We start from the raw sequence: 27,771 nt of genomic DNA, 5'->3' as shown, positions 1-27,771 counted from the left end.
CCTGAGTTCAATTCCTCAGTACCACATAAACTGGAAAGGCCAGAGGGGCACTGTGGCTCAAGTGGTAGAGTGCTAGCTTTGAGCAAAAGAAGCTGAAGGACAGTACCCAGGCCCTGAGTTCAAGCCCCAGGACTGGAAAAAAAAACACAACAAAAAACACACAATGTAAATCAAAGTAATATTTCCAGTAGAACTTTCAACATTAATATAACTTCCACTTTAAATTGAAATTAATTCGTCTCTAATAGAAAATTTAAATTATAAAATGTAATTGCCTGACTGCCTTTCTAAGAAATTTTAAAACACTATTGGCTGAGTGGGATATTCACTAATATTACTAGTCTGATCTTACAGGAAGAACACACTGAAGTCAGCACAAATTTGACACATGCAATAGTGAATTCAGGTAATCCTCTCTAGTTCACAATCCATCATATTTGAAAATAATAAATAAATTTGGGAATATTTTCAAGAAGGTGGCTGTTAAATAATTTGATCATATGTACCATTGAAACCTAACAAAAAACATTTTAAAAGATCACTGGTCACTAACCTTTCCGAAGATGGTATGCTTGTTGTTAAGTTCATCTGCTCTACCCAGTGTAAAGAAAAACTGACTGCCATTATCGTGAGGGCCAGCATTTGCCATTGCAACCAATCCTCTCCGATTAAAACGCAACCGTGAGTGAAATTCATCCTGAAGCATAAAAAGATTTAGTGAATACCTCAATCATAAGACCCTTCATATTCAATCAGTTAGCAGCAGGCCAGCAAGGTCACAAACAATTTCTAATGAAAAGTGCTAAAGTCTGGGTTACCTACTTTTCAAGTATGTAAACATTTCTGTATGTAAACCTAAATTCACTACCTTCCAGATATCTTCTAAATATATAGCCACACACATATATAGCATGTTGCATGGAAATCTGATTACTTATGAGGAAGGGCACACAAAGGAGAATAGATTTCTAAAGCTCATTGCCTGATTTTTATCCTTCAAAGTTCTCTAAGCTTGTAACTCCTTCTATTATTTTTCTAAGAGACCCATCTTTGAAGCATTATGAAATCTTCACTTAGTGCTTTTCTCTACCCCACTGTAAACATTGGCAGGCAATTACTTTCTTCTTGTTCTTTTAATTCAAGAAATATGCCATGATTATGTTAATTTGATTTCACTGCATTTTTTAAGTCCTAAATTTAATCTCCCCTAACTGGGACTACATATTAATTAGTTACAATTGGTTGTTTGCAAAAGAGCAAGTACAGACTGCTAGAAGGAAAAGAGATCTCAATTCGGAGTCACATTGACAGACTTCACAGCCTCTAGAACTGTGAAAAAGAAATCCTGTCATTAAAACCACCCTTACCTCAAGTATTTGGTCAGAATGGCCCATGTAAACTCCTACAGATTCCAGATAATGTTTAAATACAACACAAAAATAAAATAGCATATGCACTGTTCTTAAAAAACCCCACACATTTCTCATTTAGAATGCTGCAGAAATTAGGTGGAGTCAGATTATCAGGAAATAAACACTGTGGGTTTCTTTTCTGAGTCATATTTTTTTCAGAATCATTTTTAGTTCCACCTGAATTCAATCTTGCATAAAAGCTTGAAATAAGAAACTCAGAAAGAATGCTTGACAGCATAATGGTTGCTGTTATACTGGTATAATTTTATACAGCTGATTTTGTATACTATATGAGATGGTTTTTCTTCTTGTGGGACAGAGTCACTTTTGATTAAGCAATCGAAGCTGACTTTTACCTTGAATGGGGCTCCATAAATAGACTCTCCTCCAGTGCCTGTACCCGTAGGATCTCCCCCTTGGACTATAAAACCAGGTACAACTCTATGAAAGATGGTGTTGTCATAATACGCTGAAAAAAATAAAATCAATTTATCAGTTTCTAAAATTAATTATACCTATAATTCTGTAAAACTAAAGCTATGACAGTTATTTTCTAGAATATTCAAACCAAAACCATATCTTCCCTACTTCTTATGAAATACTCTTCATAACAGAACATCTTTGTGCATAAACTATAGTGGTAGTGGTTTTTATCTCCAAGATTCTCAAACTCTGGATTACTGTTTACAAAATAAAAATTAAGAGGCTTGATAAACACCATAGATTCTCAGCTGAGGGGAAGAAACAACAGCAAAGTTAGACTAGGCATCGCTGGCTCATATCTGTACCCTAGCTACTTAGGAAGGACAGATCTGAGGATCTCGGTTTGAAACCAGCTTGAACAGTAAAGTCCGTGTGAGATTTTTAACTGTAAATAACTATTAAAACAAAAACAAACCCCTCTGGAAAGCAGTGTGGAGGTTCCTAAGAAGGCTAAACATAGAGCCCCCCCATGACCCAGCAGCCCCACTTTTGGGCATCTACCCAAAAGATTACAGGCAAGACCACACTAAAGCCACCAGCACAACTATATTCATCGCAGCACAACTCGTCATTGCTAAAACATGGGACCAACCAAGATGCCCCTCAGCAGATGAGTGGATCAGGAAAATGTGGTACAAATACACAGTGGAATTCTATGCCTCTATTAGAAGGAATGACACTGCCGCATTCGTAAGGAAATGGAAAGACTTGGAAAAAAATCATACTAAGTGAAGTGACACAAACCCAAAGAAACATAAACCCTATGGTATCCCTCATACAAAATAGGCTAGTCATGGTAGAAGATCAAAATGCCTCAATAGCTACACCCATATATATGATCACATAAAATGAGACCAAGTGACATGAACTCCACGTTATGGAAACGAGAGTTATACCACTGTTGTAATTATTTTCAACATGCCATGTGAACTCGTACTTTTTTTCCCCCTCTTTTTCCTTGTCTAGTTTGTCTGATTGGTTTGTTTAGTTTTGTTTCTCTTCTATTCCCTTCCTATGGTGTTCACCGCTACCACTGTATCTCATCTGAGTACCCTGGATACTGTTTATACAGGTATTAGAACTGGGGAAGGGAGAAGAAATACCAAAATCGAGAGACAAAGAACAAAAAGACAAACCATTTCAAAAAGCAGCACTTACAAAACCATTTGGTGTAAACCAACTGCACAACTCTTGGGGGAAGAGGAAGGGGGAGGGGGAGGGGGGAAATGAGGGAGGAGGTAACAAGTTGAACAAGAAATGTACTCACTGCCTTACATATGAATCTGTAACACCTCTGTACCACACTTTGACAATAAAGAAAAAAAATACACCCCCCCCGAAAAAAAAAACAAACAAAAAACAAGTCTATGAGACTTGTATCTCTAAGTAACTTCCAAAAAGCCAGAAATGGATCTGTGGATCAAGTGATAGAAAACGAGTCTTGAGTGAAAAAACTAAGAGAGAATGCCAGACTGAGTTCAAGCCCCAGTACCAGCACACACACGTGTATGTGTGTGTGTGTGTGTGTGTGTGTGTGTGTGTGTGTATTTTGAGTTCAGGATTGGATTTGTTTTTCCAGAACAATAAACTCCTAGCATGCTGAATGGTCTCAAGGGAAACAGTAAGGGAAAGCAAAAGAGAAACCACCATTCCAACATAAAACATTTAGGAAGCCAGACCTATAAGAATCAGATACATATTAGATGTTAGGGAAGGACTATGAAAGATTTTTTTTTTTTTTTTTTGGCCAGTCCTGGGCCTTGGACTCAGGGCCTGAGCACTGTCCCTGGCTTCTTCCCATTCAAGGCTAGCACTCTGCCACCTGAGTCACAGCGCCCCTTCTGGCCGTTTTCCATATATGTGGTGCTGGGGAAGCGAACCAAGAGCTTCATGTGTAGGAGGCAAGCACTCTTGCCACTAGGCCATATTCCCAGCCCTCTGAACTACATTTTTAAACCTTTAGTTAGTTAGTTAGTTAGTTAGTTAGTTAAGAGTGTTGTGGTCAAATCAGTCTTCAGGCATCTTGCTAGCCTTTCCAATAAAAAATAATTCAATCTCCTGACTGTTTAACTAGGAGAATTACTCTATTTTTCTTATTATTTTTCCATTCTCTTTTCTTTCTCTTTATACTCTTATAAATCAGAGAATAACTTTCTTCAATAATTGAGCCTCATCACCATCCAGAGAAAGAAGACTCTCATTTTCTATTTACTCAGAAACAGATATTCTCTGTTTCTTCCATTCACCTGGTCATAAGTTGTAGTTTTACCACTCATTCTTTCCAATGTTTTTGTAATTTCACTCTCCTGTAAAATATGAGCTCCTGATTCTTCCAAACTTCTTACCAGAAACAAGTCTGAATTTTCTGTCTTTTGTTTCTTAGCTTTGTTGACAGTTATTTGAGGTCTCTCTAACTAAACTATCTGTCTGAATCTATTTCCTTCCTGCCTGCCATAGCAATTACTAATAATGATCATTGCAGATGTCTTTTCTCTTCTTTCTCTCTCTTTTGTTCCCTCCCTCCTTCCCTCAACCCTTCACACCCATTTTTTTTTTAATTCCCTGGTAGATACCTATTGGTCTAATTATTTGGGGAGTCAGATATACCAATCACTGAATACTATGGATTCTCTTTTCTACCTTGTTTCTCATCCAAAATGCTATTTTCTGGTATCCAGAATAATATTTAAAATCGGGAATAACTTAGGACAGTGATTATCTGTCATTACAAATGTTTTAAAATATGCAATATATTGTAGAAGAAAAGAAGAAGCTCTAAAAATATTTGAGCCAGACACCTGTAATCATAGCTACTCAGGAGATGAGATCTGAGGATCATGGTTCAAAGCCAACCTGACAGGAAAATCCATGAGACTCTTATCTCCAATTTATCACCAGAAAACAGGAAGCAGAGTTGTGGCTCCAACTGGTAGAGTGCAAGCCTTAAGCAGAAAAGCTCTGGGACAGTGCCTGGGCCCTGAGTTCAAGCCCTATGACCAACCAAAAAAATGAAAAGAGTGAAGGCAATAGAGAATATGAGGCAAACTTGGAAATACTCCTGTTTAAGAATGAAAGAGAGAAACACAAAAGAAGTTGGAGTTAGCAAAGGAGGCCAAAGATATCAATTTCTCTGTATATAAAGGTTATAGATTTAAATAAATCTATATTTAAGGAGAGACCTGATATCCTTTTTATTTCTCCACACATAGTTTAACCTCACATCTTCATTGTTGTGAAAAGTATATTGCAATTTGTCTTTAGGTGAACAAAAGTTTTTCCCACAAAATACTACTCAAGTTGTACTTACCTTCCAAACAAAGCTGAATGAAATTTCGGCAAGCTTTTGGAGCTTCTTTGGACCACAACTCTATATCAATATCTCCAGCTGTAGTTTTTAGTAAAACCTGTAGGAAGAACATTACACCACTATATTAAATTTTCATTTTGCTTTATAATCCATTGAACAGCTACTCAACTTGTAGTATTCATTATGTATTTTCAATTTTAGAAGAAATCCTAAAGCCTTCACTAGGCGATTTTTTGTCATAACCAATGAATTGTCAGATATTCACTATAGTTCATGGCACATTTAAATCACTCACACCATTTTCAGAAAAAGTGTAAGATTTAAGAAAAGAATAATATACAAATAAGATAAACTTTTTTCAAATATTGAAGTATGGAGGTTTGAACATTGGGCTTTAGGTGGGTACTCTATCCCTTGAGTGGTGAAACAAGCCCTTTTTCCTCACTGTTTTCTCAGTATGGTCTCTCTTTATGCCTGGGCTAGTCTCCAATTTCATGTTTCCCAATCTTAGTCTCCTGCAAGGCTAAGATTATAGGCACGGACACTACAACCAGCTAGTATATACTTTTAAAAAGTACTGGGGGTAAGGGATGTAAACTTCAGGCCTCCCACTTGCTCAGCTGGCACTTTACAAGTTGACCCATACCTCCAGAATGGCATTTTTGCTGGTCATTTTTGCAGAGAGTCTGCTCCAGCAAGCCTCAAACTGCCATGTTTCAAATCTCAGACTCCTGAGTGGCGACGATTACAAGCATGAGTTAAGCATCAAAGATGTATATAACTTTTTTAATCATAGAAAAGAAAGCATTCATTTGAAAACAGTAATACGAACTTGATTACTAAGTTTCTTCTTGTACACTTCCAATAAGATTTAGGCAGCAAACTAAGAAACTTAAAAAGACATGATATCATCCTTACAATAAAAGAAAAAACAAAGACAGGAACTCCTTAAATTCGTACACATTAGAGTTTTATAATTACTCATTTGCAATTTTGTTTTACTATACCTTCATATTTTAAATCATGCCATTCCTAATTTAGACAAGAATAGTTTTAATCTAATTCTGTTGGTGACTTTTTAAATGGTGGGCCATAAAAACCACCATCAATGGTAAATAGGATCCTTTGACTTCTTGTGCCGCCCCCCCAACCCCCATTCCTGACTGTTAATGCATTGGTGGAAGCAGTCCTCTTGCAACAACCAGATGCCCTTCCTTTTTAATGTTTTTTTTTCCTTTTTTAATCAAGGATTAAACTCATACATGCTAGCACTCTAGTTATAATCTATACCTCCAGCCAACTAGAACTCCTTCTTAGTACATAGAAGGAAACAGCTTATAAGTAGCTTAGAAATAACTACAAATGAACGAAAGGAATAGTTAGTTCCTAAATTTGAACACAGCAGTGCAGTTGGAGCTCAATTTCTCCAGTATCCTTTTTTGTCCCCAGTGTAAAAACAATTGATCAGTGTCAACAGTCTGTGACCACCACTGTCATTTATGGTGTGCTCTAGCAAATGAAGAGTCTGCAGAATAATTTTCAAAATATGACTAATTCTCTCAATTATCATCGATATGTCACTCTTTAACCATCTAGACAACTTCTTTACCAAGGTTCCACAAATGTGTTTTTGAAAATGGACAAAGCTTAAAAACTAAGTCAAGCCAAGAGTCAATGGTTCACAACTAAAAAAGTCATACAATAAGAAATTTGTAAAAAGCATTTATACAGAAATATAAGAATTATATACAATATTTGAAAATAATTTTAAATGTATTATTGATGAGACAATATATCATTTTATAACAATTTATTGAGTATCCTGATACAGTCATGGAATTTTGCAAACACTGCCACTAATTGCAAAACATGTCATCACTCCTGAAAAAAATCCCTATCCCCATTATCAATCACTTTCTATTTCCAAAACCTAACAAAGAAATTGACATGATCTTTGCAGTGTATGTGTGTGTGTATGTGTGTGTGCGCGCATGTGCACACACGTACGCGCATATGGTATGATCTCCTACTCGGGAATGTATCCTTGTTAAAGATTTTCATCTACATGAAAAATGTCAACTCATATTCTAGAGTAGTAAAACAACTAAACCTAGCTTTGGCCAGCTACAGTATAATTTCAAACTCAACAGTTCTTACTACTTCTCAGAAACTTAAAGAACATAGAATTACTATTTATCAATCCACTTTTTCAGCACTATTTGAACTCTACCTACTATGTGCCAAGCACTAGTTGAGATGCTTGTTTCTGTTTTTATAGTATTTGTACTCTACAGGGGGAAAACAGAAATGCAATAAATAACATCGATGCTACAGAAAACACTAAAGGGGACAAGAGGGCCAGAAAGGCTTGGATGCAGAGAATAACCGGGGTTTAATATCTCATAAGAAAACAGATAAATGCTCCTTTGCTAAGGCTGATAGTTTAACAGGTAAAAAACTGGAGGGAAGAACAAGTGTGAAGGACTTACCTGGCAAGATAGGCAATCTAAACTACCTTCACCTGTATTTATCAACTGATGTTGATAGTGACCTCAAGAAACATCTGGAATTCTATTTTCTATGATAAGGTGGGCTGATGTGAGTAGAGGGTAGTGCTCAGGAAAAATTTCAAACAAGAACTGTTTCAAATAAAAGAACTGTTTCATCCACAATACCCACAATTTGGAGTAAAGGCTGGGAATGATAGAACTTTTATTTCTGCTTTCAAACTGCACTTATTGCATTACCAGTTTTGGTAACGTAAACTAAACTAACATGTCATTTTCAATTTACATTAAAATGTGTATATGATTTAGCATAAAATGAAAAAAAGACTGTCTTCCAAATGTACATTATCGTAATTCAAATATATCTTGTTTATTTTTGCAGTGTTGAAATCTACTCTTGGGCTCTGTGAATGTGAGGTAGGTAAGTGCTCTACCACTGAGCTATATTCTCAGTTCCTTAACTCTGTACAGGATGGCTTTCTTTCTTTTTGTTCTGTTGTGGGGCTTGAACTCAAGGCCTGGGCTCTATCCCAAAGCCTCTTTGTGCTCAAGACTAGTGTTCTACCACTTGCACTACAGCACCACTTCCTGTTTTTGAGTGGTTAATTGGAGATGAGTCTCATGGGGACTCTTCTGCCAAGGCTACCTTTGAACTTGGATCCTTACATCTCAACCTCATGAGTAGCTAGGATTACAGGCATGAGCCCCTGGCACCCAGCCTGTACTTTCTATTCCACTAATTTTTTCCATTATGCTGCTTCATCGAATGTCAAACGCAATATAGACTAGATTTAGTTCAAAAATACAGTTGTCACGCTGCAGGACTCTTCTAGGTCATACTGGATGGGTAGTGACATACCTTGGCAATGAAACCTGTTAGAAATTATTTTCCATTTGAACATGGTTACATGTCCTCTGACTATTCCCTCATTTTAAAACCAGCTCAAAAGCTAGTACCTTCATGATGTTTTCCCAGCATTCCCAATTGCTCAGTCCTTTTATTAAAACAATATAATCTTCTCAAAAGCAAGCCTATCAAGCCAGGTGCAGGTAGCTCATATTTTCTACCAGCCTCAAAAAGATCTGAGAGATTCTGAACTTGTATTAACAACTAAAAAGTCAGAAATGGAAGTGTGGCTCATAGAGCGCTAGCCTTGAGCAAAAAATAAATAAATAAAACTAAAGGGCATGCCTACCTAGGCCTTGAGTTCAAGTGTCAATATTGGCTGGCACATACACACACGCGTGCACTTTTGAGGCACAACATACTTCTTCACAAAAACTGAGCTAAGCTCTTCTGGAGGTAACAACTAGACAACTGGATCTTTCCCACCATCTTTGCATCACCAGTACCTAGTACAGTGTGAGATGCCTAGCAGCCATTCAAAAAATACTTCCACAGAGAATATTGGAGGAGGGGGAGGGGGAGGAGGAGGGGAAGAGGGAGGAGGAGGAGGAGGGAAGAGGAGCCTGAATGACTTGGGCTGCGAGTGGAAATAGGACTACAGAAGGCAGATGATGTCCAAATCTCTGTTTCAGGACTCTTTTGAGTGTATGTTGAAAAGTTCCAAGTTTGTTTTAGATGAAACACTGTGCAGAGGTGGGGTAAGAACATCACCCTACAATACCTGACACCTCCTAGTGAGGATGTCACTGGGGGATCCCAGGCAGACGCCGCCCAGTCAGGGTGCCACCGGGGGACCCCAGGCAGACGCCTCCGAGTCAGGGAGTCCCCGGGGGGGAGCGGGGGAACCCGTGAGGGTCTCACCTTCCCATTCGTGGGAGGTTCCTGGATGTAAATGTTGCTCATCACGGCCAATGCTCAGAGCTGCTCCTCACTGGGATGCAAGCCGACGAGCGGTCACTGGAGCTATTCGCCTACCAATACCGGATTCTTTTAAGTTCACTCCTCCCGGAAAGCTTCGCGCGGTCAAAATCGCACAGTGGAGCCAGAGCGAAGCTCCCTCCTCACGGACGCCGCCATGTTGTTGATGGGCCAGAACACCGCTCATCCTGAGAGGGGGAGGGATTCCAACATTCTCCAGAGAAAAGACCGTAGATCCCCCACGTACGGACAGGAAGATAAGTGCATTTCGTAATGATGTTAAAAAGGAAGACTCTGGAAGCGCCAATCTTGTGTCCACTTCGCTTTAGGCGTGTGCAGTTCGCACTCACTCCCCCCCCCCGATTGAGGCACGAATGGTTCGGACCGTGTGCGGCACGAAATGTGCCTCCTCCCGGAAACTGCTTCCGCGGCTCCTAGGTTCCGTGCTCCCCGCTGGCGCCCGGGGCCTGCCGGCTGCCGTGAGAAAGCGGGCCCGGTGCCCGGGGAAGAGGCTGCTTGGACCGGGTCGTTCCTCCGCGGCCACCGAGACGAACACGCATTTTTATTTCTTGGCATCGACGGGACGCAGTGACTTGTCTTCCCAGCGACATGGCAGTGCCAGGTGAAGACCGGCAGCAGGGTCCCTGCTTCCCAGCCTGGACGGGAGCGGGTGGGGTACAGTCGGTGAGGGCTCGGTGTGGTAGGGACCGATCCGTGGCCTTCAAAATCGACAGATTCCGTCGGTTTAAGAAGTGGACACTACCAATGTCAAGTAAAGAGAGAGACGCCCTTTCCCGCCCCCCAGCCCATCAGCGGCCCAGGGGTACAGGGGTACAGGGGACGTCTCCTGGGTGTAGGCCAGGCGAGGACCGCGGGCCGCTGCTGGCCTTAAGTTATAGGAGGCTTAAAAATTGAAATCCCCAGTGGGAACACGCCCTGGCGTTTGTTCTGGAAGCCCATGACACGAAAAGTGCGTTCCGGGGTTCCCTCCCTGTCTAGCTCTTCCTGTTGTGTGACGCCCCCGCCCCCCCCCCCACCCCCATCCTCCTAGTGTTCGGCTTTGCCCTTCTGGGCTTCAGTTTCCCTAGGTGTGAGTTCAGAAGGAACCTCGGTGAGTTTTACGTAAGGTCCTTTCTAATCCCAGTGTCTGTGTCCAAAAGTTACTGAGCTAAAGACGACTAAACTCTGAGGACTGAGTCCCCCACATGTCCTCTTCAGGGACTCAGTTTCCCCGGGAAGTTCAGGTAGGATTGGGCACCTCCTAAGTTGGCTTTCCCACGATGGGTCTGCAAGGCACTGTTGGCAGACGTTTTAAGATACACCAAAAGCTGACATTTTAGAGCCTTTGATAATTTCTAACTTTAACAAATACTTTATGTGTTGCAAATACCAGTTTGCAGGAAAATGTCTGAGCCAGAAAAATAGATTCTAGTAGCAGCTCAAACAGGTTTTGTGAAATGCCACACAAATCCTTTAATGACCAAATCTGTTGTTGTTTTTTTATCTTATTTAATTTTATTTTGGTGCCAGTTCTGGGGTTTGAACTCAGGGTCTGGGCACTGTCCGGGAGGGAGCCAAAGCCCCACTAGTGGCTAATTGGAGATAAGAGTCTCTCAGACTTTCCTGCCAGGGCTGGCTTTAAACCATAAGCCTCAGATCTCAGCCTCCTGAATAACTAGGATTACAGGTGTGAGCCACAGGAGCCTAGCCTTCCTCTTACTTTAAATAGTATATTCAAATAAGAAAATGAGATGATAATAAGGTCATTTTCAATGCTGGTTATTGTATTCACTCATTTTGTTGGGTAGGATGTAAATATACAGTACTCTGTTTTGCAGGATTTGTCATAATATATCTGCTGAAATCACATTTGAACATCCGAATTGAAATTTCATGTTTACTAAATGCAGAAGCAAACAGATTGCCTGATCCTTTCTTTCTGTATGGAGACCATAATGCCTGTTCTTACATTCTGTCAAATTTTGAATTCTCTGGCTCTTACAAAATAGCTTTCCTTTCCCAAATAAAACCTGGAGTGACAGAATGATAAATAATAATAATAATACACCCACCTCCCAATGTAGAGCTGCACAGTGCCCTTTAGGAAAGATTCTGAAAAGTATTGTTTCAGAAACCCTGGCTTTGTTTAAACCTGTCCCTCCAAGTATTGTTTGACCAGCTTATTTGTTCCGTGGCAGCTTTTTTGAACCTTATTTTGCAGGTAGTTATTAAATTTTGTTTTGATTTGTTTTTGCCAGTCTTGGAGCTTGAACTCAGGGCCTGGGCACGTTCCCAGAGCTGCTTTTGCTCAAGGCTAGCCCTCTTCCACTTGAGCCACAGTGCCACTTCCAGCTTTTTCTGTTTGTGTGGTACTAAGAAATGGAACCCAGGGCTTCATGCATGCTTGGCAAGCACTCTACCACTAAGCCACATTCCCAGACCTACAGATTGTTTTTAAGGGAAGAATTTTGTGCCATTTGAAGAGGAGCACATCTGAAACTGTGAGAAGAAATGTGCATAAGTACCTTCTGTGTGCCAGGCATTGTGCTAGGTAGACATCATTGCTCTTCACACAAACTTCCAGTTTAGCAGTGAAGAGAGAGACACAGGAAATGGAGCTAGTGTCCTAGCAAGGAAAGTACAAAGTGTTGGGGAACAGATAGTAAGACACCTACCAGGGTATAGCAGGGGCCAGAGGCATTTAGGAGACCAAAAGAATTGTGTGAAAGATAGAGTACGTATAGGGAATATTGCAGTCAGAGGTAGAGGATGTATGTAAGAAGAGACTACGTTTGCTATGGATAATATTCCACTTGTAAGTGTAGGGAAATTAATAATTAGATAATAACTGGCATACTATATCAAGCATTGAATTTTATATCCTTTCACTTTTCCAACCTTGCTGTGAGAAACATATTAATATTCCCATTTCACAGACCAAGAAACTGGGGGACAAGTTAGGTAACTTGTCTATGAACTGTACACTTATACTCATTTTGGATCCTTCATGTATGTGTGAATTCATTTTGCCCCACTATAGTATAACATAAAAGGCAGGTTTTTTAAATAAATGAGAAATATCATGGATAGTAGGAAGCCACTTAAGGGTCTTCAAGCAAATTCACACTTTGAATAAATCTTTCTGATTATAGTGTAGACGAGCAAAGTTGATTTGGAAGCACAGCCACCCATTAGCGGTAATTCTGGTGAGTTGCGATGGTGTCTAGCTAAGGTTTGACCTGAGAAAAGCCTATAGGATCACTAGGAATTGGTAAACGATTCAATGAGATAGGAAAAATGAAAATGAAGTTAACTGAGGTCTCATTATTAGGCAGTTGGGTTGTGACTAACTTCTGATATCTAAAAGTCTGAAATACAATCCATTTCTTAGGAAAGATATCAGTGTCAAAGACAATGATGTAGGTGTCAACTATACACATAATAAGGATGAAAACTGTGGAGTAGATGACTTTGTTCAGATGTAGTATTTGGATTATGAAGGGAAGATCTATGCCTGAAGTCTAGAGACAAGCTTGAATAGGTTGGCTAGGAATCCTCATAGCTCAAATCACTTGTGGTGATCTTAGCATCACACAAGCTGGCCTTTTGAAATCGTTCCCTTCATTGAGCAAGTGAGTACCTGTGTAGTAGGAGCATGCAAAACTGACACACCCTTGAAAACTTCAGTCATGAAGAGGTCCTGCTGCAGAAAGAGGGCAAAGTAATTTCTTCAGAGTTTTCTTTGAAATTCCCAGAAGCTAAGTTACAGATATATAAACCTTTCAACTCAAAATAACACTTAGAAGTATATAGATAAACTGTTTTAACTTAGCAGCAATTGAGATAATAAGCGTGACAGGCACTATACAATGCAAGTGCCTTAGAAAATACAGATAGAAAATGTTAAGGTAATTTCTTGAATGATCGATCCAGACAGTGTATTAAAAGAAAATAGGGCTCCATTCAAACCTTTAGATGTTATCATCAAAGGGGACAAGTATTATGTTATGCTCTTTTATTTTAGGTATAATGGATTCAGCTAGGTATTTTTTGGGCTAGTTCTGCTAGTGATTATTACAAAGTATGACTATAACATAATAAGGCTGCTTTTCCACATACCACAGAAGAAAACTGTCCTTGTCTGTTTGATGGTCACGTGCTTCCGCCATTTTTCCTTAGCATTGTGTGGTAAGCTTAAATCATTATGTAGATAACAATAGCATATTGTAGATCCTTAGAAAAATCTCGGGAGCTTTCTTGTTATTGGAGAAATGGCATTTGAACATAGAATTCAGTGAAGTTTCCTTTGAAAACTTGCTTTGCCCATTCACAGTTGCTGAAATGAGCACAGGTATTGAAATCCCAAGAGTCATTCTCTAAGAAGAGTTGACCTGGGACAAGTGACAATGTATGTTACTGGTGTGGTTGGCACAAAACTCTAATTTTTGGTGGTGAGTTTTTGTTTATATTTTGTTTTTAATTTTGTCTTTTGGGGCCAGGGGGCTTTTATCTTTCAGTGAAGTCTATAACCAAGTTAGGAAATTACAGATGGCTAACTTAACATTTCCATCTACCATACCACAGTGAGTAAGATTCTTAAACACATCACCTTAGCATCTCAAAATAGATAGAATTGCAAATTGCACTATAATTGCTTTTTCCTTATAAACTATACTGTTGGTAATTTATTTTCTAATTCGTGCTGTACTCGTGTGTGTGTGTGTGTGTGTGTGTGTGTGTGTGTGGTCAGTCCTGGGGCTTGAACTCAGAGCCTGGCTGCTGTCCTTGAGCCTCTTTGTGCTCAAGGTTAGCACTCTACCATTTGAACCACAGTGCCACTTCTGGCTTTTTCTGCCTGAGCTGGCTTCAAACTCTAATCCTGGGATCTTAGCCTTCTTAGTAGCAAGGATTACAGGCGTGAGTCACTGCACCTGGCTTATGCTGTACATTTCTGTACTTTTTTTTTTTTTTTTTTTTTTTGGCCAGTCCTGGGGCTTGGACTCAGGGCCTGAGCACTGTCCCTGGCTTCTTTTTGCTCAAGGCTAGCACTCTGCCCCTTGAGCCACAGCGCCACTTCTGGCCATTTTCTGTATATGTGGTGCTGGGGAATCGAACCCAGGGCCTCATGTATATGAGGCAAGCACTCTAGCCACTCGGCCATATCCCCAGCCCCTGCTGTACATTTCTGTTACACTAATTTTCCAAAACCAGATATTCTACTGTTTGTAGGAGGAAACAATTTAGTTTTAAATCCATATCTGTGAATTTTGTAAAATACTCTTTAAGCCACTTAGCTTTTCAGAGGTTCGGTTTCCTTGTTTCCATAATTAAGGGATTGCTGGCTTAGATTTCTTAAGCTTCTAAAGTGTTAGAATGCCAAAGCTACCCCTCTGTTCAAGAATGAAGCATGATTGGGTGACAGTGACTCACTCCTGTAATTCTAGCTACTCAAGAGGCTAGCATCTGAGGATCATGTTTCAAAGACAGTCTGAGCAGGAAAATCTTTGAGACTCTTTATCTCCAAGTAACCGACAAAAAGCTCAAAGTGAAGCTGTGACTCAAGTGGTAGCATGCTAACTTTGAGCAAAATAGCTCAGGGACAGCACCCAGACTCTTAAGTTCAAACCCCAGGACCAGCACAAGAAAGAATAAAGTGCATATTCCTGAGAATGGCCAAATCACCTTTGGTGTCTTTTCCTTCCATCACTCTTGTACACTCTCCAATGTTGCAAAAAACCTGTGGGTTTTGTGGTTGTTCTTGTCCCTTTTTATTACACTTGTATATCTTTGCCTGTCTTTCATCATCTCAATCTTGTCTGCCATTTCTTCATATTTATTAAGAGAACTTTTGTCCTTATGACACCTGCATATTTCCTCATATAGTACAGCTATGAGTGTGTTATTCTAGGCAGCCTAGTAAGTAAGTAAGCAGATTTATCTAGTCAACAGTCTTCACTTTTCTTTAGCTAACAAATGAAACTTTTATCTTATCTTAAACCTGTGCCTGTAGCTGCTCTTCTTCATGGAGCATTATACGAGGCAAGTGGACCAAAGAGTTTTATGTATTTACTTAAATATTACCTTTCTCAGATCAGTAGTTAAAGCAACTCTTCATTTTGTTGACTTTGATCCCTCTCCTAAAGGTCAGATGCTTTTAAAGGTGGTTTTGTATGTACAATTAGAACATCTCCTATTTTAAAATATTCCCATTGCTGGATGTCTGTGGTTCATGTCTAATACTAGTGCTCAGTAGGCTGAAGTCTGAGGAGCACAGTTTGAAACCAGATGTAACATAAAAGCCTGTGAGACTCTTATCTCCAGTTAACCAGCAATATGCCAACGGTGGAGGTATGACTTAAGTGGTAGAGCAAAGAAGTAAAAGGAGAGTATATTGGCTGCAAGTTTAAGCCCCAGTACTAGCATACACAACAAATAAATAAGTAGATAAAAATAATGTGTCTTTGAGATCACTGCATTTCATTAAATAAATTGGTCTTCATTTTTTTATTCCAAAATTTGTCAGTCTTCTATTTATATTTTAATTATTTCCATTCTTAGAGTTATAATCTGTGCTGCCATGAATGACTGCTTATATGTCAGTATGCATTTGTAAAAGTAAGTTGAGAGGATTAATTCCCAGATGTGGAATTGCTGGTTGGAAGCAGTGTGTAGATTTATAGTTCTGGTAGATTACACCAGCTTGCTTTCCATCAAGATGGTTGAGTGCTAATTTACACTCTTAGCAGTGGACAGCAGTTTCCTGACCCAAGCACCCTCCACAACCTTTTCAATCTTTCCTGTCCTAAGAAGTGAAAATGGAATCCTACTACAATTTTAATGGATACTTCACTTATTAGAGATAAAGCTGAGTGTTTCAGAGTCATTTCTAGTTCCTTTTGTGTGAACTTTATGCCCACAGATTAATGATTTGCTGGGTATTACACAGTAGGAATTGACCTATGTTAGTATTGTGAGATTCACATTTTTTTTCACAACTTTTGAGTTTGGTTTTGATAGGCTTTACATTTATGGTTTCTTTTTTTTTTTCTTATTGTGACCGAATTTATTACTTTTTAATGGTGTTTAGATTGTAAGTCATAATTTGAAAGAAGAACTTTGAAGTGACAGTTGGCGAGAGACAGGGTGTATGATACTGAATAACCTTCACAAACTTCAATAAAGGAGAGAAATTGAGACCAGAATGGTTAGGCATCTTAGCTGAGTAAGGACTTCACAATACAATCTTCTGATTCAGTTTGACCATGGATTTTGAGTTCTGGCCGACTTAAGCATAAAACGAAAAGCAGGGAGAAAATCCTGGGACGTAATGCTCAGAAAATAGACAAAACCAAAGAAATGTTTATCAGAGTGGCATCATTGTCCCTAGCAACTGGTCCTCACAACAGAATAAACTGTCCCCATTCCACTGTGCGAGTTCTCAGACTTACAGTATTATTTACCTGAGATTAAATCCCCAAAGAAGCATTTAGGTGGTCATGAAAATTAAAGAAAATTGATGCTGAGATCTTCATTTAACCCACAGCTGGTGAGGAAATAGCTAGTAGGAAGTTATATTATTTAGAGATCTTTGTTATATATTCTTATTCTCATTATTTACAGATCTTTGTTCTGTGTTTTATCAAAGTTTCAACTTTGTTAAAAAATATGAACTGACCTGAAGATGTTCCATACTTTGTTTCCTTTAAAAATATGAACTTTTGAATGGTTTTTATCAGTGGTTTTTCTGTGTATCATAAATGTATTGAATTCTAATACATGCTGAGATAAGCTTGTTTCAGGTGTGTCTGTTGCAACATTCTTAGTCTGCATTCTTAATCGTGCATTTAGCACAGTTTTGTGCAGCAGTATTCCACATCTGTGGTTTCTATGGAAACATACAACATTGACCCGGATTCTCTGAGCTTTTTTTCTTCAACATGCAGCTGATTTCATAATGGAAAAGCCTCATATAGTATGAATCCAGCTTTATTCCAGTCAGGTCTGCTGTAATGTGCTATGTGCATCCTTACACTGTGCAGCAATATGCAGTTTATGGAAACAAAAGTTTGGACTTAATAAAAAATGACATGGTGTTTTGCACACGTTAATTAATTAAAAGACATAAATACCCTGACAAATTTGGCATTTTACATTTAAAAAACCTAGAGGGTACTGTTGAAGTTTTCTCAGAAGAGCTCAGCCTGTGACTTACGAAGGCGTAGTGGGGTGATGTGTGAAATCGGTAGAACATTAAACCACCACTGTGAAGGAGCGCCGCTCCCAATCCTGAAATGACCCCCGGTCTTGAAATCTGAGTGCCGTACTTGTGTCTTGTATAGTCCTAGGAGCTCACATCAATTGAACATAACTTCCTGTATTTACCCACTGCTTTTCATAGAGGAAAGTCACATTTTATGTCTAAATTGATCCCTAATGTGTTGGTTATGTTTTTACATTTACATTTTACAAACTATCATTATAGTAGAACTGGTTTTGCTAGAACAATTCAGAGGAAAATGTGGATTAGGAAAAATAACCATTGTGTTAACTTCATAATATTAAATAAATGGTTTTAGAATTGTTTTTTCTTATGAATTAGCACTGCTTACTGTTTACGCTTAGCCATTTTAATAGAGAGGTTACATTGAGATAGTATCTCCATTTGAATGGTTTAGAACTTAGATGCCTTTCATCAAAGAAATGGAATAAAACTGAACTGAGCCTTCCATTGCTTTATTGAACAGTGTCACTGTTGGTCACTTGGAGGTTAAAATAAATTTTAACTATCTGCATTATTCAGCCAAATAAAGTACCACGAATCAGATATCTATTACAATATAGATAATCCTTTAAAATATTCTGCTAAGTAAAATAAGTCAGATTCACAAAGATAAATATTGTGTAATTTCTCCATGTATATAGAAAATTCTTATATTTAATTTTTTTAATTAAACTTTTTTTCTTTATTGTCAAAGTGTGGTACAGAGGGGTTAGATTCATATGTAAGGCAGTGAGTACATTTCTTGTTCTACTTGTTACCTCCTCCCTCATTTCCCCCTCCCCCATCCCTCTCCCCCTAAGAGTTGTGCAGTTGATTTACACCAAATGGTTTTGTAAGTATTGCTTTTTATATAATATTTATAGTTTATATTTATAGTTTCAATATTTATAGTTTCAATACCAAGTACACAGGAAAACTACAAATATTTGTAAACATTGTCAGAATTGGATACATGACTAGTTGTTTTTTCTACCAAAATTTGTTGTTGAAGTTAGGTGCTTCTTATAATATCTAAGAATTGCAGCCACTTTTCTGTGATTTCACCAGCAAAGTGCTTACTTCGCATATATGAGGCTAATGGCTTGATCCCAGGTACCACACAAATGCACAAACACAGACACACACACACACACACCGTATGCACACAAAGCAGGAAAAACACATTACTGTTGATGTTCACATTTATGAATAGTATATTAACTATTTTCACAATCAGGTAACAAGTATTTTTCCTTAATGTAGAACTCCTGAAATGTCCGTGACTTACTGAGTAAAAGAAATGTTCTTATTACCTTACTTATGTAACTTTAACCCCTCTGTATATCACCTTCACAAAAAAAATCAGATTTATAAATGACAAAAATGAAATTTTAAGTATTTTTCAAGTGATTTGAATAAATTGATTTCTAACAGTCAAAATAATTGAGTAGTATTACTATAATGTATCAGATCATTTTTTCTGTTCAAGAAATTTTTTAAACCAACATTTTTTTTATTTCATGTGATAATTCTTTAGGCATCTCCTAAGACTCATCCAATTTTTTTTTTCAGGTTGCAATAAGGATAATGTCAGAGCTGGCTGTAAAAAATGTGGCTACCGTAAGTACACTTAAAAAGCATCATTGTAGTTTCTTCTTACTGAGATCATTGCCTCAGAGATCTTGTGCACAGTCCCTCAGCCCTAAGGACTCTATAGTCTTGCAGATATTTTTTGCAGGTTTAAAGGCCTCTGGTTATCTGTATGATTTTTCCTTGTGCCATATTCCTTTTTGTTGGCATGCTTTTACTGTGATAGTATATGGAGCATAAAATATACCATTTTTTTCCATCTTTAACCTGTAATTGACTGTCATTAATTACATTCATAATTCTGGTGTAGTCCTTACCACTTTCTTTTCCAAATCATTTTTACTACCTCAAATAGAAAGTTTGTGAAACAATAACCTCCACTCTCTCCTTTCCTTAGCCCATATGAATTTGCTTACTCTAGAATTTCATATAGGTAGAACCATGAACTACTTGTCCTTTTCTGTCTGGCTCATAACCCTTAGCATAATGTTTCAAGATTCATTCATGTAGTTGTATGCATTGTGGCATTTATTGTTACTTCTCATTAGTATTCTACTCACATATATGCTACATTTGGTTTATCCCTTCACCTTTTGTCTATTGCAAATAATGCTGTGATGAACATTGTTGTTCACATGTCTGCTTGAATCCTTGATTTCAATTCCTTCAGGAGCACAGCTAAGGATAGAATTACTAGATCACTTATTGGTCTTCTGAGAAACCATCACTTCCACACCAGCTAAATAATTTTATAATCTAGTGAAATGTATAGCCTGGTCAGTTTCTCTGTATCCTTAAATTTTCCCTTGAAAACTAGGGCCTTTTATGATAGTATGCATTTTATCATTGTCCCTGGTCCTTATACAGAGCTCCTAAACGTGTTGGAATTCCCTGAGAGATGGGTCTAATGGGAACATCTTGTTATTTTACTTATAACAAGCCCCTTTCAACCAACGCTGAGTTTGTTTGTGTGTTTGTTTATTTCTTTGTGCATGCCAGTCTTCTAGCTTCAAGTCAGGCCCTGGCACTGTCCATATGCTTTTTTCTCAAGGCTGTGCTCTACCACTTGAGCCACAACTCTACCTCAGGCTTTTTATTTTTTGCCAGAGCTGAGTTTATTCTAATAAGATGATTCTCTATATATAACATACTGTAATTGTGAAACTATTTAAAGGGACTAAGAAGGGACAGAAGAAAATGTTGAAGGGTAATCAATACCAACATTTTTTTTCACTTGAAATGAAAATACCAAAACAAAGCTTACTGAAAACTCTGTGTTGAATAACACAAAGTAGAAAGATTGGAGAAAGTGAGGTGTTCGATCTGATTAATGTACATTAACAATATATGAAAATATATACCTCTGTGAAATATCATACAGAACAATTGCCATATACTTTTGACAAATGTCAAGAAGTGTACTACCAGGAGGTAGTAGGATAGAGATGGTGAAGAAGAGTTCACGTGGTTGGGATGCTTTATGTACATGTCTAAAAACTGAACAATGAAGTATATTGAGATTAGTTTCAGAAGGATGGGACTGGGTGAATCTGATCAAACATCATTGTTTGCATATATGGGCATTTCAGAAGTAAACCCTTTTGTACAACAAATTGATGGTAATTTAAACTTGAAAAACAAAAAAGACTCTTCATAGACCTCTAGATACCTTGAAGAAACCCCAGCTCTAGTCAATCCTCTAGATAGAAAGGAGTAGAGAGAGGTTGAAGATTGATTTTAGTCACTCCTACACTGTGAGGTTCAGAGAGTATCTGTGTAGGTGAAGGTATCAAAGTCAAAGAGTTTGATGAGTTGGAACCTTAGGTTGTATGGTCTTCAGTCTGTTTTGAGTGAACTTTTGCATGTGGTGTGAGTCCACCTTCATTCTTCTGTATGTAAAAAACCAATGTCCCTCAGTTGTCTGTTGAACAAACTGCTCTTTCCCCATTGAGAGGACTTTACACTCTTGTCTGAATTAGATTGAATATTGCTGATATTTAGCTTTTACTCACAGAAATGGTAGAATCATATAATACAATTTCATAGCATTCATATGAATAACAATTAGGATAGTGGGGGTGAAACAATTTTAGCTTTAATACGTGGAGTAAAGAGATAAGAACAATTAAGTAAAAATATGAAAGATGAATTGCCTTGAATGTGCTTACTAATGGCTCAATATGTATAACAAAAACTGAATTATAAGGAGAAATAGATAAATCAATAATAATCTTACATTTTAAGTACCTTTGTCAAGTACTCTTTTGTGTGCAAAAAATATTTAAGCAACAAAATACATACAGAATCATAGTGGTGTACATCCTTTTGGAATGCTTATCAAATCTTCCCTAAATTCACTATATACCAAGTCACAGAAGAAATCTCATCAGTTACAAATGAGCTAACATCCTGAATGTATTCTTAGATAACAGTGTAATAAATTTAGAAATTAACAATAAGAATAAGGTCTGAAAATTCCATGTTTGGAAACTAAGAAGAAAAAAGCATTTTTAAAGCTTATAAATGATTCATTTGGAAAGACTTCACAGACCAGCTGACTGAGGCCTCCTGCTGTACGGAGATAGAAACACCTCCAGCTACTTCAGGCTCTTGGCAAGTATTTGCCTCCAGAAGCAGTGAATGACTTTGAGCTTCCAGGCCTTTGATAGAAAGAAACATTCCGAGCCTTGAGGCTCATCCTGGGCCTTAACAACTAGGGCTGTAGCTCAAGCTGAAGGCCCACTGTTAAAACTGTCTAAGACTTTGGCATGAGACCTCTCAGGTGCTGCTCTTGATCAGTATGACAGTTTCACTGTCACTACACTAGTGGTTTGTTCCTGTCAGTTCTGCCCTCAGGTACTTAGGACTGCCCTACCCATGTGGATGGTAAGTTATACGTATTGGTTATATTATTTTCTGTACTCGTTGGTGTTATGTTTGATTTCTTATCAAGATGTTTATCAGCATGAATTAGCTGTACAGAGGTAGTGTCATCGTATTTCTATACGTGCACACCATGTGCTCATTATCTTCACCCTCTCCGTCACACTCCAGTGTACCTCACTCCCTGTTAAAATACTTTCAACGGATTTCATTGTTCTACTTTCAGCATGCATATAAAGTATTTCAAACATATGTACCCTCATGCATCATCACCTTTTGCTTTGCCTTCTCCCTCTGATACCAACCCATAGTAGAGCTGGTTTTACTTTCTTGTTTATTTTTTAATACTATGGTACCGCAGGAATCACCATGGCATTTCACATGTGCATGTAGTGTATTTTAATGAGGTTAGTCTCCTCTGTTGCTCTCTGTAGATTTTTTTTTAATTATATCATTATGATAAATAGACAAGTATTGTAGTTTTCTTATAGGAGGTGTAAGATTTGAACTTGTAGATGTCCTTTACAAAAACATACTCAGTTTTATTAATACTTGTATGTTGTTATGACATTTTAACTAGATGGAAATTGCACAAGTTTAGTAGTCAAGCTGAGGAAGGATATGGGAAAGAAATTATAATATAAAATCTCATATACAATAGAATTTCTTTTAGTTGATTAAAAATGTTAATTATTTTAGAAGGGGAAGATATAATTTCATACTCTGAAGTATATAAGTACTCCCCAAAATGTTGATTGAATTAGAAGTTTCGATGGAGAAAGGAAGAAATTCTCTTGAGAGTATTGTGTTTAGAAATATATATTATATATATAATAACCAACTGTATAAATGTTAAAACTGTTAATTATTGAAACTGTTTTCTGCTATCAAAACAAAAAAATACAAAGTGAATCTATAGTTACATTATTCCATTTTTCTTTGTATATTTTTTAATTCAGCCGGTCATCTGACTTTCGAATGCCGCAATTTTCTTCGAGTAGACCCCAAAAGGGACATAGTGCTTGATGTCAGCAGTACAAGCAGTGAAGACAGTGATGAAGAGAACGAAGAGCTAAATAAATTGCAGGCATTACAGGAGAAAAGTGAGCAATATGTTTTTACTCCATTCACTAAACGTAGTTCTAAATGTTCCACTTTTTTATCCTATTTATAAATTGTATTTATCATTAAGAGGTCCTGTGTCTGTCCTGTGTATAAACTAATGCATAGGTGAGAAAATAGGCTGTAACAGACTAAGCAATTTGCCTAGGATCACACACTGCTCAGCAGTAGACCACCTCTGTTTCAGATTTCATAGACCATGTTTCTTTCCTGCTTCCCCACTGCATTTGGATTTTGGTATTACACCAAGGATTAGATTGGATTACATAAACCCAAACTAGCAAGCTAAAAAGCTCAACTTGAAACATTTAGACTGTGCATGAAGAAGAAAACAAAAGGCATTCAAGAAACATGAATGGGACACTATAAAGGACAAAAAAGAACTTGTGGACATTAAAAATGACATGAGAAAATGGATTGAGTTGGAAGATAAAACTGATGCATAAAGAGGGGGAAAAAGATGAATGCAGTATCAGTTTAGGAAATGTTTCGTTCAGATGAATCCTAGGAAGAAAACGTTTTCAGATTGAAAAGCTTCTACAAATACCAGGGCAGTGATAAAACATGGACCCACACAAAGTCCACATTTATAAAACTTCATGTCATGGAAAATACAATTCAAGCTTCTAGAGTTGGGGGTTAAACAGAGCTCATCAATGAAAGGTTAGGAGTTAGAACTGCTTTATGCTTCTCTATAGCAACATAAGACATTAAAAAGATAATAGGTAATGCCTTTGGATTTTTAGAAAGATTATGTGTGAATTAGCATGCTATTTCCAATAAAAATAACCAGATGTTAAAGTAATAGTGCTTTCAAAATTTCAGTATCAAAATAACTAGCCTTTAATAAGCTTTTTCTCAGAGTGTGTATGTAGTATAAGGAATAAGAATGGAATAAGCCTTATTATAAAGCTTAGACCAGCTAGGTTCCAGTTGCTCACATGTGTTATTCTAGCTGCTCAGGAGACACAGTACTGGAGGATTGTGGTTTGAAGCCAGGCTGGACAGAAAAATCTGTGTTCAACTATCCAGCAAAATACTGGACAGTAGGCCATGGCTCAAGGAGAAAGAGTGCCAACCATGAGCAAAAAGGCTAAGCAAGTGCACAAGGCTCCAAATTCCAGCCCTGGACTAGCACAGTGGAACAAAAAGGGGGATTAAGGAGGAAGGAAGCTAATGAAGATAAAAATGCATGCATTGAAAGTAGAAAAGATTATAAAGAATAGGAAGACAATCTCTGATACTGTAGATCATTTGGGTTAAGATGCACATTTTAGCAATTAATTTTCCATCTAAGAACACAGAGTATTTCTTCATGGATGTGTCTGATTTAATTTTCCCACCAATATTTTATAGTGTTTCTGCCCAACCCTTTCACCTCCTTGGGTTAAATTTATTTCTAAATATTTTATTCTTCTTATTCTTTTTTTTTCCAATACTGAAGTTTGAATTCAAGGCCCAAATTAGCTTAACTTTTTTGCTTGGCTGGGGCTTTACCACTTGAGCCATACTTCTAGTCTAGATTTTTGCTGGTTATTTAGGAGATGGAGTCTTTCAGCATGAACTAGCTTGAAACTGCAGTCCTCAGATCTCAACCTCCTGAGTAGGTTAGGGTTATAGGTATGAACCACTGATGGGAGTGTTTTGTTGTTGTTCTTTTAACACTATTGTAAGTGGGATTATTTTCTTTAATACCTTTTTTAAATAGTTCCTTATTATGTATATGAACACACCTTACTTTGGTATGTTTTTGTATCTTGCATCTTTACGGAATTTATTCATTTAACTGTTGTTGGTTTTTTTTCTGAAGCTTTCAAAGTTTTTTGCATCCAAGGTTATATCATCTGCAAAGAGACTTATTCTTGTTTCCTTCCAATGTAGATGCCTTTTCTTTTGTAATGGCTCTGACCAGAGCTTTCAGGACTATGATGAACAAAACTGTCAAGAGTTGGCATCTGTTTCCCATTCCTGTCCTGAAAGTAAAGTTTTGAATTTCCGTCGTCATTATGGCCTTGTCATATATACCCTTTATTACATCAACATATTCCTTTATAACTGATTTGTTTATTTATTGTCAAATACTTTTTTTCCTATGCCTAGGGAGATGATTATTTGATTTATGTAGCCTTCATTCTGTTCATATTGTATATATTTATTGATTTACAGAATTGGGACTATCCTTGCATACCAGAAATAAATCCCACTTGATAGTTGTATGCAATCTTTTTTTAAATTTAATTTATTTATTAATTGAACACAAATTTTTTGACAAGGTGTTGTGCAAAAAGGGTACAGTTACATAGTAGGGCAGTGTGTACATTTCTTGTGATATCTTACACCCTGTTTTTCTTTCCCTTCTCTAGGTCAGGTAAATATATACAATACACAATGTACCAAGAACATATACAGTAGCTATGTGGCCAAGCCCAAGAAAATTCGCCTAGGGCTTTAAATGTAATGTCGACATTAGACAATATGTCCACATTAGTCTTACGTGAACGTACATACATAGCTTTTGAGCTATTGTATTCCACTAAGAGGTCAATTTTTGACCTTTATATGTTGAGTAGTTGTTTGGTTTTAGTTACATACTGTTGAGTTGCTGCCCCAATCCTGTGGGGACTACTATTTGAGAAGCAGTTTTTGGTTTCACAGACCTGGTCTCTACTGTCTCTCCGTCTCCCTTTGTTAACAGTCATATATCAGGGAGATCATGCCCCTTTGTTTTCTGTGTTCTAGGCTTGTCTTGCTCAACATTATTTGTTCGAGTTCTGACCATTTCCCTGCGAATAACAATATTTCACCATTCCTAATTGCTATGTAGTATTCCATTGTGTATAGGTACCATATTTTTTGGATCCATTCATCTGTGGAGGGGCATCTGGGTTGTTTCCATATTTTGGCTATTGTGAATTGTGCCACGATAAACATGGAAGTACAAATGTCTTTTTGATATCTTGGGACTCGCTGTTTAGGATAGATGACTAGGAGTGGTATGGCTGGGTCATAGGGTAGGTCTATATTGAGCTTTTTGAGAAACCTCCATACTGTTCTCCACCAACAATGGAGAAGGGTTCCTCTTTCCCTGCACCCCCTCCAGCATTTGTTGTTGCCTGAGTTCAGAGTATAGGCCATTCTAACTGGAGTGAGGTGGTATCTCAGGGTTGTTTTTATTTGCATTTCCTTTACTACCAGGGATGTTGAACATTTCCTCATATGTTTCTTTGCCATTTTTATTTCTTCTCTTGTGAAGTCTCTCTTTAGCTCCTTTGCCCATTTCCTAATAGGTTTATTGGGCTTGGAGGGGCTTAGTTTTTTGAGTTCTCTGTTGCCGTGCTGGTAAAGATCCTTTCCCATATAGTTGTCTGTCTTTCTGTTTTGGTGGCTATGTCCTTAGCTGTGCAAAAACTTTTTAATTTGTAGTAGTCCCATTTGTCGAGTCTCTCCCCTATTTGTTGTGCCCCTGGGACTCTATTCAGGAAGTTCCTTCCTGTGCCTATAAGTTCTAGCGTCTTTCCTACTCTGTCCTTCAGTAGTTTCAAGGATTCAGGTCTGATATTGAGGTCCTTGATCCATTTTGAGTTGATCTTGGTGCATGGTGATAGGCTTGGGTCTACTTTGAGTTTTCTGCATATAGCTGCCCAGTTCTCCCAGCACCAGTAGTTGAAGAGGCTATGTTTATTCCATTGTATGTCTTTAGCTCCTTTGTCGAATATCAGCTGACTGTAAGAGTGCGGTGTTATTTCTGGATCTTCAATTCTAATCCATTGGTCTTCCAATCTGTTTTTATACCAATACCTGGCTGTTTTTGTTATGATGGCCCTGTAGTAGAGCTTGAAGTCTGGTATTGTGATACCTCCTGCATTGCTTTTTTTTTTTTTTTTTTTTTTTGCCTAGAATTGCTTTGACTATTCTAGGTCTTTTGCTGTTCCATATGAATTTATGGATTGCTTTCTCTATTTCAGTAAAGAATGTGACTGGGATTTTGATACGATTGCATTGAATTTGTATAACAATTTGGGCAATATGGCCATTTTCACTATATTGATTATGCCTACCCATGAGCATGGGAGGTCTTTCCATCTCCTTGTGTCTTCTCTGATTTCCCCTATTAGATTTTTATAGTTTTCATTAAATAGGTCCGTCATGTCCTTGGTTAAGTTGATCCCTAGGTACTTTATTCTTTTTTTGGCTACTGTAAATGGAATTGTTTCCATAATTTCCTTTTCTGCTTGTACATTGCTGGTGTACAGAAAAGCTGCTGACTTTTGTGGATTGATTTTGTATCTTGCTATTTTGCCAAAATGGTTTATTAGGTGTAGGAGTTTGGGGACTGAGTTTTTTGGGTCCTTCAGATATAAGATCATGTTGTCTGTGAATAG

The 27,771-nt window shown here is 37.9% G+C and overlaps 2 protein-coding genes across 3 annotated transcripts in view; one reads left to right on the top strand and one right to left on the bottom strand.

Annotated features, from left to right (window-relative positions):
* Positions 1 to 9,693, bottom strand: part of Cwc27 (CWC27 spliceosome associated cyclophilin) — a 186,686-nt gene extending 176,993 nt beyond the window's left edge. Inside the window, exons 1-5 of one of the 2 annotated variants that reach the window (XM_048368469.1) lie at positions 9,671 to 9,693; positions 9,478 to 9,635; positions 5,203 to 5,299; positions 1,769 to 1,881; positions 554 to 697 (exon numbers count right to left, since the gene is read on the bottom strand). In XM_048368469.1, coding sequence (XP_048224426.1) covers positions 554 to 697; positions 1,769 to 1,881; positions 5,203 to 5,299; positions 9,478 to 9,519 — 396 coding nt within the window. In that variant the 5' untranslated portion in view covers positions 9,520 to 9,635; positions 9,671 to 9,693. The other variant, XM_048368468.1, reaches the window with a different exon arrangement.
* Positions 9,694 to 9,995: 302 nt separating this feature from the next.
* The window catches only part of Srek1ip1 (SREK1 interacting protein 1), a 28,313-nt gene continuing 10,537 nt past the window's right edge, over positions 9,996 to 27,771 (top strand). Inside the window, exons 1-3 of the mRNA XM_048368471.1 lie at positions 9,996 to 10,156; positions 19,367 to 19,414; positions 23,227 to 23,370. Coding sequence (XP_048224428.1) covers positions 10,144 to 10,156; positions 19,367 to 19,414; positions 23,227 to 23,370 — 205 coding nt within the window. The 5' untranslated portion in view covers positions 9,996 to 10,143. The remainder of the gene's footprint in view (positions 10,157 to 19,366; positions 19,415 to 23,226; positions 23,371 to 27,771) is intronic.

Source organism: Perognathus longimembris, chromosome 19, assembly GCF_023159225.1.
Source record: "Perognathus longimembris pacificus isolate PPM17 chromosome 19, ASM2315922v1, whole genome shotgun sequence".
Lineage (NCBI taxonomy): Eukaryota > Metazoa > Chordata > Mammalia > Rodentia > Heteromyidae > Perognathus > Perognathus longimembris.
This window is presented reverse-complemented; position numbering and strand designations above follow the sequence as displayed.